Source organism: Ornithorhynchus anatinus, chromosome 13 (genome assembly GCF_004115215.2).
Source record: "Ornithorhynchus anatinus isolate Pmale09 chromosome 13, mOrnAna1.pri.v4, whole genome shotgun sequence".
NCBI lineage: Eukaryota > Metazoa > Chordata > Mammalia > Monotremata > Ornithorhynchidae > Ornithorhynchus > Ornithorhynchus anatinus.
Genome location: NC_041740.1, coordinates 37,116,466 through 37,132,295, shown reverse-complemented (window position 1 = coordinate 37,132,295; position 15,830 = coordinate 37,116,466). Strand labels below are relative to the sequence as shown.

The window sequence follows — 15,830 nt, the reverse complement described above, 5'->3', positions numbered from 1 at the left end:
GCAGCTGGTCTGGGAAGCCTTGGTTCATTCAGCCCTGCCCAGCCCTGGTCCCATCCCTGGAAAGGGTACAGGACGCGGGTCTCGATGCCATCATTAGGCACCAGCTGTGTGTCCACCAGCTTCCAAGTTATTGGCCTACAATCACAGACCTGCTCCTTGGTCCCCCTCAAACCCCATCACCTCGGCCCGTTTATTTTGTCGTCTTGACATCTGGTGAATTTGGGAAGAAATTTATCCTCCTTTTTTCCTGTTGGCTGCCGGAGTTCTGGGAAAACAAGAAGGTTTTCAGGCACCAGGCGCTAACTAGTAAATCGGGAGGCTGAGATAGCCACAGGAGTGGTCACCTCTCTGGAAGGGAGCCTGGGGGAGGCATCACTCTGAGATATTCAGGATAGAGGATAGCACTCCCCAAGATCAGTGGGTAGCCTGGATCGGACCACCTCACTGGCACTTTTCTGGTGCTTGACCGGAACCATATTTCTCTGGGCTCCGCTCCATCAGCCTAGAAAAGAAACAGGCCCGGCTACTAGGTGGAATTTGGGGGTCATTTCAGTCTGTTCCTACTCAGGCCAGTGGTGAGGGCTAGCAGCGTCAGACCCCTCTGGGCAGGAACTCTGTCCTGCCTGTGCTGCTTGAAGACCATCTGGCCAGGGGCCAGTCTGAAGTGTCCACCCTGTCACCAGGTAGGCAAGTGAGGGATGAAAACTTTTACACGTTAACAAGTCACAGAATTCCTTCATCCTCACCACTGCTGGAGTCCCATTTCAATCATTAATCAATAACATCTATTGAGTGCTTACTGTGTAAAGAGCAGTGTATTAAGCACTTGGGAGAGGACAATCGCTCTCATTGAATTCAACACTTTTCATTTCCCTTTACAAACAGTTCAGATTTACTCAATTCCATCTGACATCTATCTCCTCCTACCTAACCCCTCCTCATAGTTCCCTCTTCCCTGACTAAGGTTTGATCTTTTTTTGACTGAATTGTTCAAAACCATTAAGGTTTTTATTACCGCTGATTGCTACCGCTCCCCAATTGTGCAGTGACATTTATCAAGTGCTTGTTAGCATGGTGGAGACTCATACCCACCCATAATGATGGATACTTAAACCACAGCAAGTATATTTGCATGCTCCTCATTAAGGAAACAACCGGGGGCTTCTCATCTGTGCCAGGGAGAAGAAACTGTCAGGCGTATCTTGATTCCCCACAATGAAGGGCTTGCAGTCCTTGGGGAGGCGAAAGGCAGAATTCAGTGGCATTCAGTAGGGTCCCTTTTAGAGGCTCCACCTTGCTGGCTCTTGAGGTAGAGTGGTCTGTAGTCAGCTCCCCCCTCCCCCGCCCAGGCTAAAGGAATCCCAGAACTGGCTTCTAACCCTGCCCTTGTTTCCAGGGAGACAAAGAAATTGAAAAAGGCATTATTCCCAGACCGGGCCTCAGTTGCCTCAGGCATATATCTTCTATCTTTCCAGGGGCTGAGAGGACTCAGAATTAGCCAAGAACCTTACAGACTTGGAAGGAATTGGAAATTGAATTCCTGGTCTCTTGGAGCTGTCTTTCTTTACTATGGAAATGGCCACTGGCCTCATTTCAGGCTGCCTAGTGATAGGGAACACGATTAAAGTCTACAAAATTGTGGGAATGTGGACGGGCCCTCTGCAAAATTGTTCTTTGTGGAATTCCTCCCCTCCAGAATGAGGAGGCACTCACTGATACTTGAAGAAGGCAAATCATCAAAAGGAAATGCATCTTCACCCAGCACTCATTAAACACATGCACTTCTTGATGTAGGAAGTCATGCAGGTAGACAATATTAGTAGAGTTAAGAAGGGTTTGAAACAATTCAGGGCTGTAAAGCCCACAGCAAGTCATTAGACGGAAAGTTATGGATGTTAGATGGCATGACAACTCTCCTATTTGATGTCCAGAAGGGGCACCATCACACCATTTCTCCAAGTGTCCTGTCACTACTGATGGAGACAAAATATTGGCTTGAATGGTCCAGTATGGTTCTGCTTATGTCCTTATGGTCAGTAGGTACCCATTCTAGTTTCAAAATAGATCCCATGTTCTACTTCAATAACAGTAGCTAGTGGCTAATGGCTAGTAGTTAGCTCATAATCCCAATTACCACCATCATTATCATCACCAGTGTCACAATTACTTATTCAATTTACCCCTGGGAAATAAGCAATGCACTAAACATAATCCCCTGCTTTCTAGGGGTGCATAGTCCAGGCATAATCCCCAACCCTCTCAGATTTCCCTGTTTTTATTCTGATCTCTTCACTTTCCGGGTCCTCGACTGCCCCCAACCTCCCTGTAAGATCCCAGGAGATATTACTCCTCATTTCCTGTAAGTGTCCACTGGACATTTCAAAGCAGGTCAAGGAGTGGGATGAGGAAGCATTCATCTTCTGTCTCTCTGCAGAAGAGCAGAAAAGAGCATGTCTGCAATACGGTTGTCAATGACACAGACACCAATTTTGCAAGAAGCTGGATTTTGTGTTAGGAGCTGCTTAAACAAGCTTAGCTAGTGTGAAATTCTCATGTGTTTTCCCCATAGATCAAAACCTTTCAAACTTCCCAGGAGGTTGCCATTTGGACATATTCATACTTCACAGTCAACCAGAAAAGCTTTTGACAACTTGATTTGGGGGCGGGGGAGGGGTGTGTGTGTTTGTGTGTGTGTGTGTGTGTGTAGCATGGCTTAGTATCAAGAGCCCAGGCCTGGGAGTCAGAGATCGTGAGTTCTAATCCCACCTCTGTCACTTGTCAGCTGTGTGATGTTGGGCAAGTCACTTAACTTCTCTGTGCCTCAGTTACCTTATCTGTAAAATTTGGATTAAGACTGTGAGAGCCACATCTGATAACCTTGCATCTAGCCCAGCGACTTAGATCAGTGCTTGACACATAGTAAGCTCTTAAATACCATCACCATCATACCATCTCCATTGACAGGTATATCTTTATACTCTATTACCTTCTCCTATCTCCTGTTTATTTTAGTGGCTCCCTCTCCCATGAGATTGTAGAACCCCTGCAGGGAGGAATTATGTATCTACTAATTCTACTGTACTCTCCAAGCACTTAGTATAGTGCTCTACACCCAGTAGGCACTCAATAAATACTGTTGATTGACTGAAAAAACATACTTACAGTTGTTTGTGCTCTCTCCCCTCTCAATTAATCAGTCAGTGAATCAGTCAATTGTCAGGCTGGGATTAGAAACCACAACTCATGATTCCAAGCTGTTTCTGAGCCCAGGGAGTCCCCCTGGATCCTGCAGGGAATGAGGGGAATGATGATTGCACTTGGCTCCTGTGGTCAGGGGGACTTCCCAGCAGGAAGAAGTAACTGTTCCCGAGGCTGGGAAAGGCAATGAGACCAAACTACTGCCACTCGAAATTAATTCTCCTGGTTTTTCTCCCCAGTGGGCAGAGGAAGTCTGGAGGCGTCTTTAATTCAACTTCCAGCTCCGGCTCAAGCGAACAGCTAAAGCTTCAGGGAGGAGTGAGGGGCCATATAACCGCCACATACTCTCCTATTGGCAAAGCCGGGGGACCCCTGCAAATCTGAAAATGGGGCCCTGAACTTTTCACTGCCTTCCGGGAGCTGAGTAAAAGGCCGGTGTGGAGACCAGGAGAATGAATGTGCCTTGGCATTGACTTTGGGGTACTCAGAGTATCACTGTTGAAATTCTCTCATTAGCTCCTCCACAGAGTCACCCTGGGGCAATTCACCAAGGAGGGAATTAAGGAACAGAGAGGTTAAGTGACTTGGCCAGGATCACACAGCACCTAAGAAGCATTAACCAAGCCAACTTTCTGCTTCTTCCCCAACTACCACTGCCTAGACCCAGGGAGTTCAGGTACTGGGGACGGGAGAGTATGATAATCATCCCTCTCCTCCCAAGACCAGGAGGCGGTCAGCCTTAATCATCACCTGTGCTTTTGAGAACAGGAAGCACCTACTAAGGGCAATTCTTTCTCCTTCCTAGGTCTCAGTTTCTTCATGTATAACCTGGGGATGGCAACTACCCCGACCTCATAAGCAGGATGGGGAAGGTCTTAAAGCACTGGAGATTCAGAACCTATGGACGTACAAAAGAAGAATGGCAGCATCTAAACCCAAGATGTGAATATCCAGCATTTTCTATTCCCCTCAACCTGGCACGGGGCAGCTCTCTTCCTCAGGTCTGGCCAGATAAAACCTCTAGTATACCAAGCAGCCCAGTGAGCCAATGGGGAATTGGGCCTTCTTGCCTGTTAACCAGCTGAGCAGACGACTAGCCCTTGTCCAGCTCACTAAGTCTGGAAGAGATTCCTTGCTGGGCTCTCCAAGTGTTCCTGGGGAAGAGATGGACCTTGGAGAACTCCCGGCTCCCAGCAGCACTTCCGACCAAAGTGAGGTCACATCCTAGCATGGAGGAGGGATCCTTTTTGTGCTTCTCCAAGGGGTGTCCTTGAGCTCTCCTAGCCCCCACCTGGCTGATGAACACAGTAACGGGTGCCAGTTGACTGCTCTTCCACTTCACACCTGAGGACCAAAGTGTTGGGGGGCAGCTGATTCTCTTCCCAGAGATAGGTTCTACTACAAGGGAACCAAGCAGGAAGTTGTTTTGTGTGACCACTTGATCAAGTCACTTAACTTTTCTGTTTCATCGTTCCTTCCTGGATCTTCCCTCCACATCTAGGGAGGGAGCCATAAATAGTTGCAAAGTCAGTCATCCTGTGAGAGGAAGGCCTTAATCCATCCAGAAAGCTTCCTTTCCCTTGAAGGACACCCGCAAGAGACAGAGAAAGCAAAGAGTTCCCCACCCACATAAAACTTAACCTGTAAAAACTGCAAGGATGATTCTGGCTTCCTGAGGATCCCGGGGGTTGGGGGGTGTCCCTTGGGGGAAAGAGTTGGGACTCTGGGGAGTAGCAAGAGAGGGAGACAGCCAGGAAGGGGTGGAAGTTGGAGGATTCGATGCTGCCAAACCAGGCCTATCCCTCGCATTTTGGATAGTAGGCTGAAACTGCAGGTGGACTGGTTCCCTACTACAGAAAAGCCCTGCCCCTGGGGACTTTGATCACAGAGGAAGTAATAATGATAATAATAATAATAACTGAGTTCTTCATCTATGTCAACCACTGCAACAGGACAGATTCAAAATAATCAGATCAGACACGGTTCCTGACCCATAAAGTGTTCACAGTCTAAGAGAGCAGACATCTTATCACCATTTCAGAGATGAGGAACCTGAGAGTCCGAGAAGTTAGGTGACTTGCCCAAGGTCAACCAGGAGGCAGAGCTGGGACAAGGCCTTGGGTCCCTTTACTATTACCTCTGGAGTTTTTCCATTAACAATTTCTCTCCCTAGAATTCCTTCCCTGATGCACATTCCAAGGAATTTATGGAACCCCAAATTCCTTCTACCAGAAACCAAAGCATCACCTGTCACACAAGACCCTCTGAATTCTGGGGGGCTAAGTGGATTTCCCCAAGACTTCATCATCAGATGTGTCTGAAAACCCAGTTAAAGGTTGACTTTCCCCAGGGAAAACCAACGGAGTCTGGGGGGAGAGTAGCTCGCCGACCTCTGTGCCTTCTTCGTCCCAAGGACAGCACGTTTGAAGATAAATCAGTGAGGAGGAGAATTTAAGGGCCAAATGATATGGAATGAATGTAGCAGTCACGCTCTTCTGCTCCCTCCAGAGACACTCAACTCAAAGTCAGGTCCTCGCTGGAGTGAGATCATCCCATTCCTTCATTTAGTAGCCAAAAGCAGGAGTCAACACAGGAGAGGGGGCTGGCGAGAGCTGGCACCCCATTACTCTCTCTGTCCCATCCCTGGTCCAGCCCCCTGCATTCCTCTGACCAACCATTTACCCAGCCTTTCTGCCTGGATGTTGTTTGGCCAGAATCTCCTGATGCATAGGCAGGAGTTTCTGGTAATCCTTGCAGTTAGATTACGATATGATATGATATGATAACTGCTAATGCTGTTAGCCATGAATTCGCACAACGTTTATTCAAGGTTAGATTGGAGCAGAGCCAAAAGAACAGACCAACAAAATTCTGGCCAAAGGACAGATTTTCTGATATCGGTTAAACTTAATCGAAGAGCAGGGCTTATTGATATTGCTCCTCCTCTGACAAATATTCCAGTGTGCTCTGAGAAGACCCAATACCTCGAGCTGGTGAGGAGTGCAAACAAATGTGGAGATCCTCAGCATTTAGGTACATGCTTTTATTCAACTGAATGTTCAGTTATTTATCTTGCTTATCCTGTTGGAAATACTTTCATGTCTGCCTCTCACATTAGATTATAAGCTCCTTAGTGCCCAGTTTTGGGGGGGCTTCTGGTGGAGAGGAGGCCATGGTTCTGCGGCCAGTTTAGCTGCTGCTCCCTAAATCTCCTTCAGTGTCTTTCCAATACAGCTCAATAGGCTGGGGAGCAGAGACTCTCCCTATGCCTCTGGGAGCTTCCAAACAGAAAGTAAGGCACAGGGGGTACATGTGACAGCGACATTCCAGTTTTTGAATGACATAGCACAGTTCTGCAAGGACCCCCTAGCCTTCACCCCACACCCCTGCACTATGTCTCAGGCCAGGGGAGGGGACTGTTTGAGATGGAGGTCACTTTCCCTGGCATATACACGGGAAGAAGTGAGACCCAGAGCACAGGACTGGCTTATCTGAGGGTTTCAACTAAGGGGCAGAGCAAGAATTGGGGCCCAGATCCCCAACCTCTTTTTCAGAGCTTCAGGGCCTCCAGGTGGTCCCTTGAAAACCAGCACAGAAATAAAAAATCTCTCCCGGCCGATCGGTTCCCATTTCACTTCTGTCCGAACATCGTTCCCCATGTCAGTCGGAGGTGTCCCAGTCAGAAAGCCAGGCAGCCTGCAGGGAGCTACGTTCCCCACCAGACTGGAAGGGAAAGAGGATTCTGGGAGAAGAGTGATTGGTCCACCCCAATCTAATGCAAAGTGGGGGGCCCCAAATAAGCACGAGAACTGAAAACCCAGCATGGATCAGTTCCAACAGGAGAGTTGGTTTTGCCCTTGTCACGGAATCTTTATCAGTGGCCACAAATTTACGTTCTTAAAACACCACTTTCCCCCTTTCTCCCTTCTTGTCCATCCAGTAAGCCCTTAGTGAAAGAACATTAAGCCTTCCTCATTAAGAACAACTGAACACAGTGTCCTATCCTTGCTGCTCCCTCTCCTCCTGCCGCCCCCACAGCTGGATCCCTTGAGGCTCGCAGAAACATCTGGACACTTCAAGTTGCCTTGCTGGCAGAGGGGGTGGATTCACTCTGCAAGCCACGGAGCTGCCAGCCGGGAATCCAATTTCCTGCCTCCGGAGGGGACCATTTCACCCACAAGACTGACTGGCCGGGGTCAAGCTGGGTATGAGTGGGCACTCATTGAGGTGGGGCATTGAGGGGAGTCAATTTATGCTTAGTTCTCTGAGTGGGAAATCATGGAGTTGTGAGGGACGGGTGTGTTCCCCCATTTAAGAGTTCCCTGTGGGTCTGACCACACTGGAGCCCTGTGGGGCTGCTGCTACTCTCCTATTACAATCCAATCTACACACTTTACTCCTCTAATGCTAACCTTCTCAATTTACCTTGATCTCGTCTGTCTCACCGCCGACCTCTCGCCCTTATCCTGCCTCTGGCCTGAAATGCGCTCTCTCTTCATATCCTACAGACAATTACTCTCCCCAACTTGAAAACCACATCTCCTCCAAGAGGCCTGCCCTGACTATGCCCTCTTTTCCTTTTCTTCCACTCCCTTTTGCATCATTCTGACTTACTCCCTTTTTTCATCCCCCTTCCCAGCCCCAAAGCACTTATGTACACGTCTGTTATTTTATTTATTCATATTAATGTCCGTCTCCCCCTCTAGAATGCAAACTCACAGTGGGGAGAGAATGTGACTGTTATATTGATACAGTGTACTCTCCCAAGCGTTTAATATAATGCCCTGCACACAATAAATGCTCAATACATACGATCGTTGGACTGACTGACTGGTAAGCCCATTTTACAGGGGGTAAAACAGAGGAGACCCAGAGGCTTCTGCTACTTTTTCCCTCCCACTTTCATCTCCAAGCAGGGCTCGAAAATGCATCTGTAAGCATCCAACCCACGACTGAGCCCCAGAGCCACTCTGGCTCCCTTATTAAGTTCACCCTTCTGGAAGTTAAGACTTAGGGTGACATGATGCTAGGGGGTGAGTCCCAGCTGTACTTCCTCTATTTAGCTCCACTCCATTGGACAGACAATCAGCGGTCTCAATACAGTTGACAACGCAAGACACTTATTGACACAACAATCAGTCCCCTCCGGCCCAGGAAGTCAATTCCTTGTAATTAGCTGGGTTTCCAGGCGGCGGTCACCAGGCAGAAAGCTTGACCCTCCCACACCTGCACTTAGCGTGCCGGGCTCAGTGGCTACTCGTTGCCCTGGAGAAAGACCTGCCCAGGAGGGATCTGGATTCAGAAGTCTCTGCAAATGTTTCACTGGGGTCAAATGAGGGGCTTTCCCAAGGCCAGATCCGGCAGTGACAGTGGCCTGACATAGCCAACCAAGAGAGTGGAGTCAGTATGGACTGCTGCTCAGGAAAATGACACCCCCTGTAGCTGGAGGCTGAGCTGATCTCAGGTGCTGCCTGGGATGAGGCTCTCGGATGTTGGGCTGGGAGTTAGCTCTGAGGGGCGCGGGGGTTCTGAGGCAGGCAGGGGCATCTCTGTTGGCCCCTTCCAGCTGTGAGATTCCAGGATTCTATTATTCCACAGAGCTGCCCGCCTCCCTGGACTTTCTCCTATCAGCTGACGTCCCAACTCTGGAGCTCAAACCCTGCAAGTCTTCGGGTGAAGTTTGGGCTTTCCCCTGTAATGCTTTCAATCGATCAATCCACGGTATTTATTGAGTGCTTACTGTGTGCAGAGCTCTGTACTGAGTGCTTGGGAGAGTACAGTGTTCTCTGCACACAACCAATAACAAGCTTACAGTCTAGAGGACCTTCTCAGACAAGGTCCCAGCTCCACACTAGCAGCGTGTCCAGCTCTTCAGAATCAGGGAGTGAGCCAAAGGGCTGTGGGCAGAGCTGGAGGGGTGTTCCTACCTGGGGCACATCCTGTGAAATTATGACTCCCTGTGAGGACCCCCGGAACCCCAACCGAGGTTTTCTGAATGAGGCTGGGGACTGAGTAGGCAAAGAGGTAGAAGGAGGAAGAATGAAAGAGGCGGGGAGAGGAGAGACGTATCATCCCCTTGACGTGGACAATGGCTCTTTCTGATTTCACTTTAATGAGATCACATCCAAATGAAGACACCACGTCTGGAATTATGATCCAGCCCTGTGATCCGCCACTTTCATATATACACAGGGGAGCCAATCAGTTTCCATAGAGAGAAACTATTGCAGTCCCACTTAATAATAATGCAGGGGTGGGGGAAAGAAGATGACGACAACATAAATTCGGGTCCATGCTCCTGATCTATTAGTTCTTATCCTGAAAGTGCCGTCCGTCGCACTGAGCAGTTCAACTCCAGAGTGCAGTCAACTTGCTGGTAAGTGCTTTGCTTGAGATTCATTTCAAGAGGGCTGATTTTGCTCTGAGCTTAGACTCAGGGTCCCAGGAATTTTGAGAAATTTGAGAATTTCTGCTGATTTCTCTGGTACGTGTGTATCTATGTGTGTATGCCTATGCATATGTGTGTGAGTATTTGTTTGTTCACCGGATTATTTTTTTCTAAACCACTGTCGAAAAAGAAGACCGTTCTTTCAAAACTCAAAGTATAGGCAGGGGTAAGCGAGGGCAGGAAGGACTCTAGAAAGTTGTCATAGAGAAACCTGATCCCGGTCTTCTTGAGATTTCTGCGTTTAGTGGAGGTTGCGACAGTTTGGGCAGGCAGAGTTTTATACTCTAGGAGGAGAGATGTGACTGGGGAGAAGATGCTTTTGGGGTTGCAGCCTGAGGAAACAATTTGTTTTAGCAAAGCCCATTGTGCCTGGACCATCCAGCTGGACGTTGGAGCTTATTTGCAAATTCAGGGACTAAGGAGTAAGTTCAGGGAATTCCCCTCATTGTGTGTGTGTGTGTGTGTGTGTGTATGTGAGTGAGTGTGGCAGGGGATTCAGGGGAATGTCGGAAGGCAGGAAAGCGGCAGAGTTTGCTCTAGGAGCCTGTTTGCTCTTAGATCTCCGACTAGATGGACCCGATGCCCTGGGATTCCAGAGCCATTTCTCTAGAGAGCAAACAGGCTCACTGCCTGTCCACTTAGCCCTCACGGGGCAGCCACATTCCCTGCAGTACCTCTCTGTCTCCCCCTTCCTCCTGCAGTTCCCACCAGCTGCCCTCTGAAACCCATCGATTCTGCTTATCTTTTTAAAAACTGAACCTTGAATATTTTTAATTTTTGCAATTCCTTTGGATTTTGCTGGGTTTTTTTTCATTCCAGATCCCTCTTCCATCTATACAGCCTTAGAATGAGATTAAGAAGTCCTTTCCTCCAGGCAGGGGACCAAGGGAAAAATGGGAAATCTTTGCAGCATTCTTTCATCAGGGGCCAAAGCCATCGCAGGGACAGGATCCGTTCGAGGACTGGGTTTCCGCTGACACCGACGGACCTGTTTCATTTCTCTTGGTGGATGTTTTCGCACCCCACCCCCTCCATCGACAGCCAGAACAATAGAAATCCCCCAAGACACATTTTTAGCTAAGTGTCCCGGCCCAGTTCGGCTAGCAGTGGCCCTGTGCAATTCCCAGAGAGTCAGTTATTTCACAGAGCATCGTAATTAAGAAGGGAAAATGCCTTTCCAGCATATCATGTGGGTTTTCTAGAAATGAAGATAGCTGGTGCCAATGCTTGACTCCCAGATCACAAATAATACCTGAGCACAAGAGCTGTTAGAGGCAGCTCGATTTGCTCTGAGAATGGTCAGGCAGCAGAGGCAACATTAACCAAACCCTGTCTCACTTGAAGCCAAAGCCACAGGGCCAGCAGCAAAAAATCAACCCATAGGTGGCTGTCACTCAGGCAACCTGCTGACACCGGAGGAAGAGAGCTTTTTCAATCCATTTTTTCATCACACCCGACTCCCTAAACTGGATAGAGCCATTTCAGACAGGGTGGAGCAAGGAAGACAGTAAACCAAGAAATCTAATGGAACCAGAGCAACCTTGGGAGATGGCTTGCTGTGTGACCTTGAGTAAGCTGCTTAGCCTGTCTCTGCTTATTCTCAAAATGGGGAGAAGATCCCTGCTCCCCCTCTGATACACACATCCCTTTTGATGGTATTTGTTAAGTACTTACTATGTGTCAAGACCTGTTCTAAGCACGGAGGAAGGTAACGGTTAATTTACTGTGGAACCCACGTGGGACAGAGGATGGTGTCTAACTTGATGTTTTTGCATTTACTCCAAGGCCCCCGGGATCAAATTAAACAAACAGCAACCTAAACCTAACCAAGCCTGCTTTTCTAGGGAAGAGACCGAAGAAGGGGCAAAAAATAAACTTTTAGATTCAATGCACACTGATATGTGTCTGCAGAAAGTAGCAAGGTCATCCTGTAAACTTTGACAAGAAAATGCCAGGAAGTTATGAGATGGAAAGAAGGAAATCAAGCTAAAATTTGGGGAAAGGTATGCTCTCTAGACAGCAGTCTTCTTATGAGCAGGGCGTGTGTCTTTCATCCTTGTAGTATTGTACTCCCCCAAATGCTTAGTACAGTGCTCTGTGCACAGTAAGTGCTCAGTAAATTGATTGATTAAACTCTGTCAATCAATCAATGGTATCTATTGAGTGTTTACTGTTTGCAGAGCACTGTACTCTTTGGGAAAGTATAATATAATGAGAGTTGGAAGAAATGGCACAGAGGAGTTAAGTGACTTGCCTAAGGTCACAAAGCAGGCAATTGGTAGAGCTGGGATTAGAACCCAGGTCCTCTGACTCCCAGGTCCATGCTCTTTTCATTAGACCACAGACAGAACATGGGGCTGGCCTGACTCAGTAATGACAGGGCAGGTGGTCTTAGCGTCTATAAGGCAGTCCCATAAGATCATCACGAAGTTCCTCCTGCCTGCCTTCCTTCTTTCTAGGAGGCATATGAAATAAAAATAATTATTACAATTGATAATTATGGTACTTGTTAAGGACTTACTATGTGCCCAGCACTGTCTAGGCACTGAGGTAGAAAGCGAGTAAAATGAATGAATCCATAACTCTTTATGACTCTCCTGGCATAAACTGCCAGTGGTCCCGAGCAAGTTGGAGAGTGGTTATTTGTGAGGTGTTGTGAAATGAATTTAGGAAGAACGTTAAAGCTAAAACATCCTGTTTGGTTCTTCTTTTCCTCCTACATTCTCTCTCTTTCCCCGTCCCGCTCCTCTCCTCCAAAAGCTCAGGGCAAAATGGTGCCATCCGCTGGTTTCCTGCTCCTGCTGCTGCTGCTGCTAGGAGCCCCTCAGGAGGGTCGACCCCACAAGCTCTACAGGGCCAACTCCATCTTCAGCTACATCGACACGGCTCTGTCTGCCGCCAAGAAGGGACAGTTGGAGGACGGGGCCCTGCTGGTCAAGCGGAGCTTCGGCTACCTGCCGGGTGAGGGCCGGTCCTGGGAGAGGGAGGAGGGAGAGGAGGAGGAGGACGGTGAAGACAAGGAGAAAAGGACTCTGCCTGGGAGTGGGAGGGATGGAGCTGGAAGGGGCACAGGACCCCATTCCAAGCTCCTCTCCCAGGCCCTGTGGAAGTTCAAGCGGCACCCGAGCAAGACCAAGGCCACCCGGAATACCAAGGTCACCCTGAGCCTGGACATCCCCACCAGTATCATGCAGGTCCTCTTCACCATGGCCAAGGAACAAAGCTTGCAAGACAAGGCTAATGCCAATGCGCAATTGATGGCCCAGATTGGAAGGCGGAAGTAGAGCTGCTTCGGCGAGATCTGGGATAACCCCGAGGAGGAAGGAATTGCTGGCAGGGGGTGGGGTAAGGAAGGGAGAAATTCCACGTGCCTGCTGGGTTGCGTCCAGCCCGGAGATATGTGCTGTTTTTGCTGCCCCACTTCTTCCCCTGACCCCTGGATTGCCCTCCCTGAATATATTTAGAGAAGTGCTGTACTTTTTGATCCTTAAATGCGCTTGGTATTATGCCTCCCTTATCCTCTGCTCAGTTTCCTTTTTCTCTCCCTGTTCCCCAAACAAAGCTCTCACATTCCTCTTCTCTGGGCTAGCTCAGCTGTCTCTTCTTAAGAGGAGGCGGGTGCATCCACACCCCCTCCTGGCACCATCCCACTCCCTGAATGAGCAGGAAGACAATGTTGCCTCCTTCCCTCCTCCCTCCCTAATTAAAGCCAGTGACACCATGAGCTCCCACATGGTTTCCATTCCTCTTCTTTCCACAGGAATCCACTCGGTGCCTGGACCAGAGCAGGCTGATGGGTCTGGGTGACGGCAGGTCCAACCTCCTGCTCGCTCTCAGAAAACATACTGGGGCCCGGAAACTCGGTTGGGGTTGAGGAGACGAATGGCTGAGAGAGGCTCTGCTGATATGGCAATGTTTGCTCCCCAGAGAGCCAAAGCTCTTCCCAGTGGTCTCTCCACCCATAGAAACTGGTCCAAAAGCCCAACCAGGAGAGCACTGAGGCCTGAAGGGGTAGTCTTCCCTTGGAGGTAGGATTTCCAATGCCCACAGGACACCTGCTGGCAGTGCCTGAACTCGTGGCCAACTCTGCCCATTTTTCCCTAAATATAGCCCGCAACTTTTCCCTCTCAAGTGTTGTATGTGACTAACAGAGCTTTCTATCAGACACAAGGCACATTAACTACCTGTCCCACACCCACGTATGGACCTTCCAACGAGATCATATGGCTAGTGTGAGAGAGTGAAAACACAGATCATATAGTATTCACACAAAGTAGTGGCCCAGTGTAAGGGGCCCTGGTCAAAAACGCAAGTGCTAATCAGCCCCAGCCCCAGACACAGAATAAGGGACAGGAGAAAGCCGATGTAGACCCTTAAAGCTGTTTCAGGTAGTTGTGGGAACAGGGTTGAGCAACTATCTAGGATTATATATATATATAATGTAATATAATATATATATACAAAGATACATACACACACATACACACATGCGTGTATATATACAGGGAGAGAGAAAGAGAAAATCTGTCCCTCGGGCTTGAAGACGATGCCACTGATGGTGAAATTCAAAAGGGTACACGAACCTGAAATGGCCAATGCTCCAGGTGTGTTGTGCTCATCTGTGAATTCCCACCGAATCAGTGGATATTTGCAACATGATTTCCCTTCAACACAAGTTTCTTCAAGAACACAATGCCCATGTTATAGAGTTCTCTGTGCTTATAGCAGCAATGGACATTCATTCAACCTGGGGCCCTCCCTGTCTAAGAACCTAAGAGCCAAGAAATGCCCTCCCTGGGTCTCCCAAATGATTCATCCTGCCCAGCTTTCTGCCTCTAACAGTGGCCCCCAAAGGGCTAGTGAATTCTGAACCCTACCACTTGGCCCAATCCCACCAATCTCCCTACGCTCACCACTCCACCCCACTCTATGCCGTCAGCCTTGTGCTTCCAGCTTGGTAACACTGTATGCCTGCTTCATTCCAATTTTTGTTCCACATTTCTTCAGTGGAATGTCCTTCGAACTTATATCTGTCTGCACCTGCCTCAGACTCAGCGTCACCTAGAAGGAGGCACTGTTCAGCACTACAGCCAGGTGGTGTCTTGATGGAGGCTGTTCAGCTCCTATACCTCCATTTTCCAGGTGAGGAAACTGAGGCCCGAGACTGGGAGAGAGAGTTGTTTCGGGCCACGGGTTCGAATCAAAGCTAAATCCATTGTCTTTCAACCTTCTGGCACTCTGAGATCTGGCCACCTTACTATGGTTTAGGTTGGAGTTTTCACTAAAAGCTGTCCCCTAATTCCCCGCCTGGCAGAGGGAACCTCCCTGCTTCAGAGTGGGCTGTGAATCCAGACACTTGCAGAAGCAGACAGTCTCTCCCTCAGAGAGCACTTCAGAAGTGGGTCTGTGTTCCTCACTAACAGCAGAGCAATTACTTGGAAATTAAAGAGTCAGTTATCCAGACAGGCCAGGCCTCCCAGTACCGGTCTGTTTGCCCCACTTCCCCGGATCCATCTGTTGTTTCCACTAATTGATTTAAAATGGGAGAGGCCATGCCTGCCAGGCTGAGGCTTGTCAACAGGCAGGAATTGGTGTGTGTGAAGGGTTTTGTAAAGCCTCCTTAATGAGCTGAGTATATGGAACGCGGGGGTGAGGGGGGTGGTAAGGGGGCAGGGGGATTCCTTCCTTTCCGGTCCCAGTGCAAAACTGAACTGAGGATCATGACTGGCTGAGGGCCAGCTCCCTGTTTCCCGCCCTGGACCATTTTCTCTCAGAGGAGAAAGGGCTCTACCCACACAAAGGCAGGCTTTCAATTAAAAACAAAGACGAGAGCAAATGCAAAATGACTATTTGCTAAAGGCAGTACTGTGTTCACATTTTCCCGGGTCTTAACAAACCTGTCACCGGCAGGCTGCTTGACATCATGATTCCATAGAGGGCCCTGCACAGGTCAAAAAGTCAGGCGCTGATTGGCCCCAACCCCATATTCTGTGAGGGACAGGAGAGAGTCCATGGAGAGCCCGCAAGCTGCTTCAGAGAGCTGTAGGAACCATATTGAGCATCTACCTGGGACACCACACATGTTTTTCAAGGATATGTTAATGGATTTCTCTGGGAAAACCATCCAAATCTGGAATTTTGATTAAATCGATCAATGGTATTTATTGGAGCTTACTGGGTGCAG

General features: G+C 48.8%; 1 protein-coding gene across 2 annotated transcripts; it reads left to right on the top strand.

Moving 5' to 3' along the window:
* The first annotated feature begins 7,312 nt into the window (after positions 1-7,312).
* On the top strand, positions 7,313-13,377 carry UCN3 (urocortin 3). 2 transcript variants are annotated; one of them, XM_007656975.3, is made up of 3 exons: positions 7,313-7,403; positions 9,509-9,574; positions 12,407-13,377. In XM_007656975.3, the coding sequence occupies exon 3, from the start codon at positions 12,418-12,420 to the stop codon at positions 12,928-12,930; it is 513 nt and encodes a 170-aa protein (XP_007655165.1). In that variant the 5' UTR covers positions 7,313-7,403; positions 9,509-9,574; positions 12,407-12,417; the 3' UTR covers positions 12,931-13,377. The 2 variants fall into 2 exon arrangements, with proteins under 2 accessions (XP_007655165.1, XP_039769939.1); XM_039914005.1 differs by lacking the exon at positions 7,313-7,403 and having other exon boundaries at positions 9,356-9,574.
* The last annotated feature ends 2,453 nt before the right edge of the window (positions 13,378-15,830 follow it).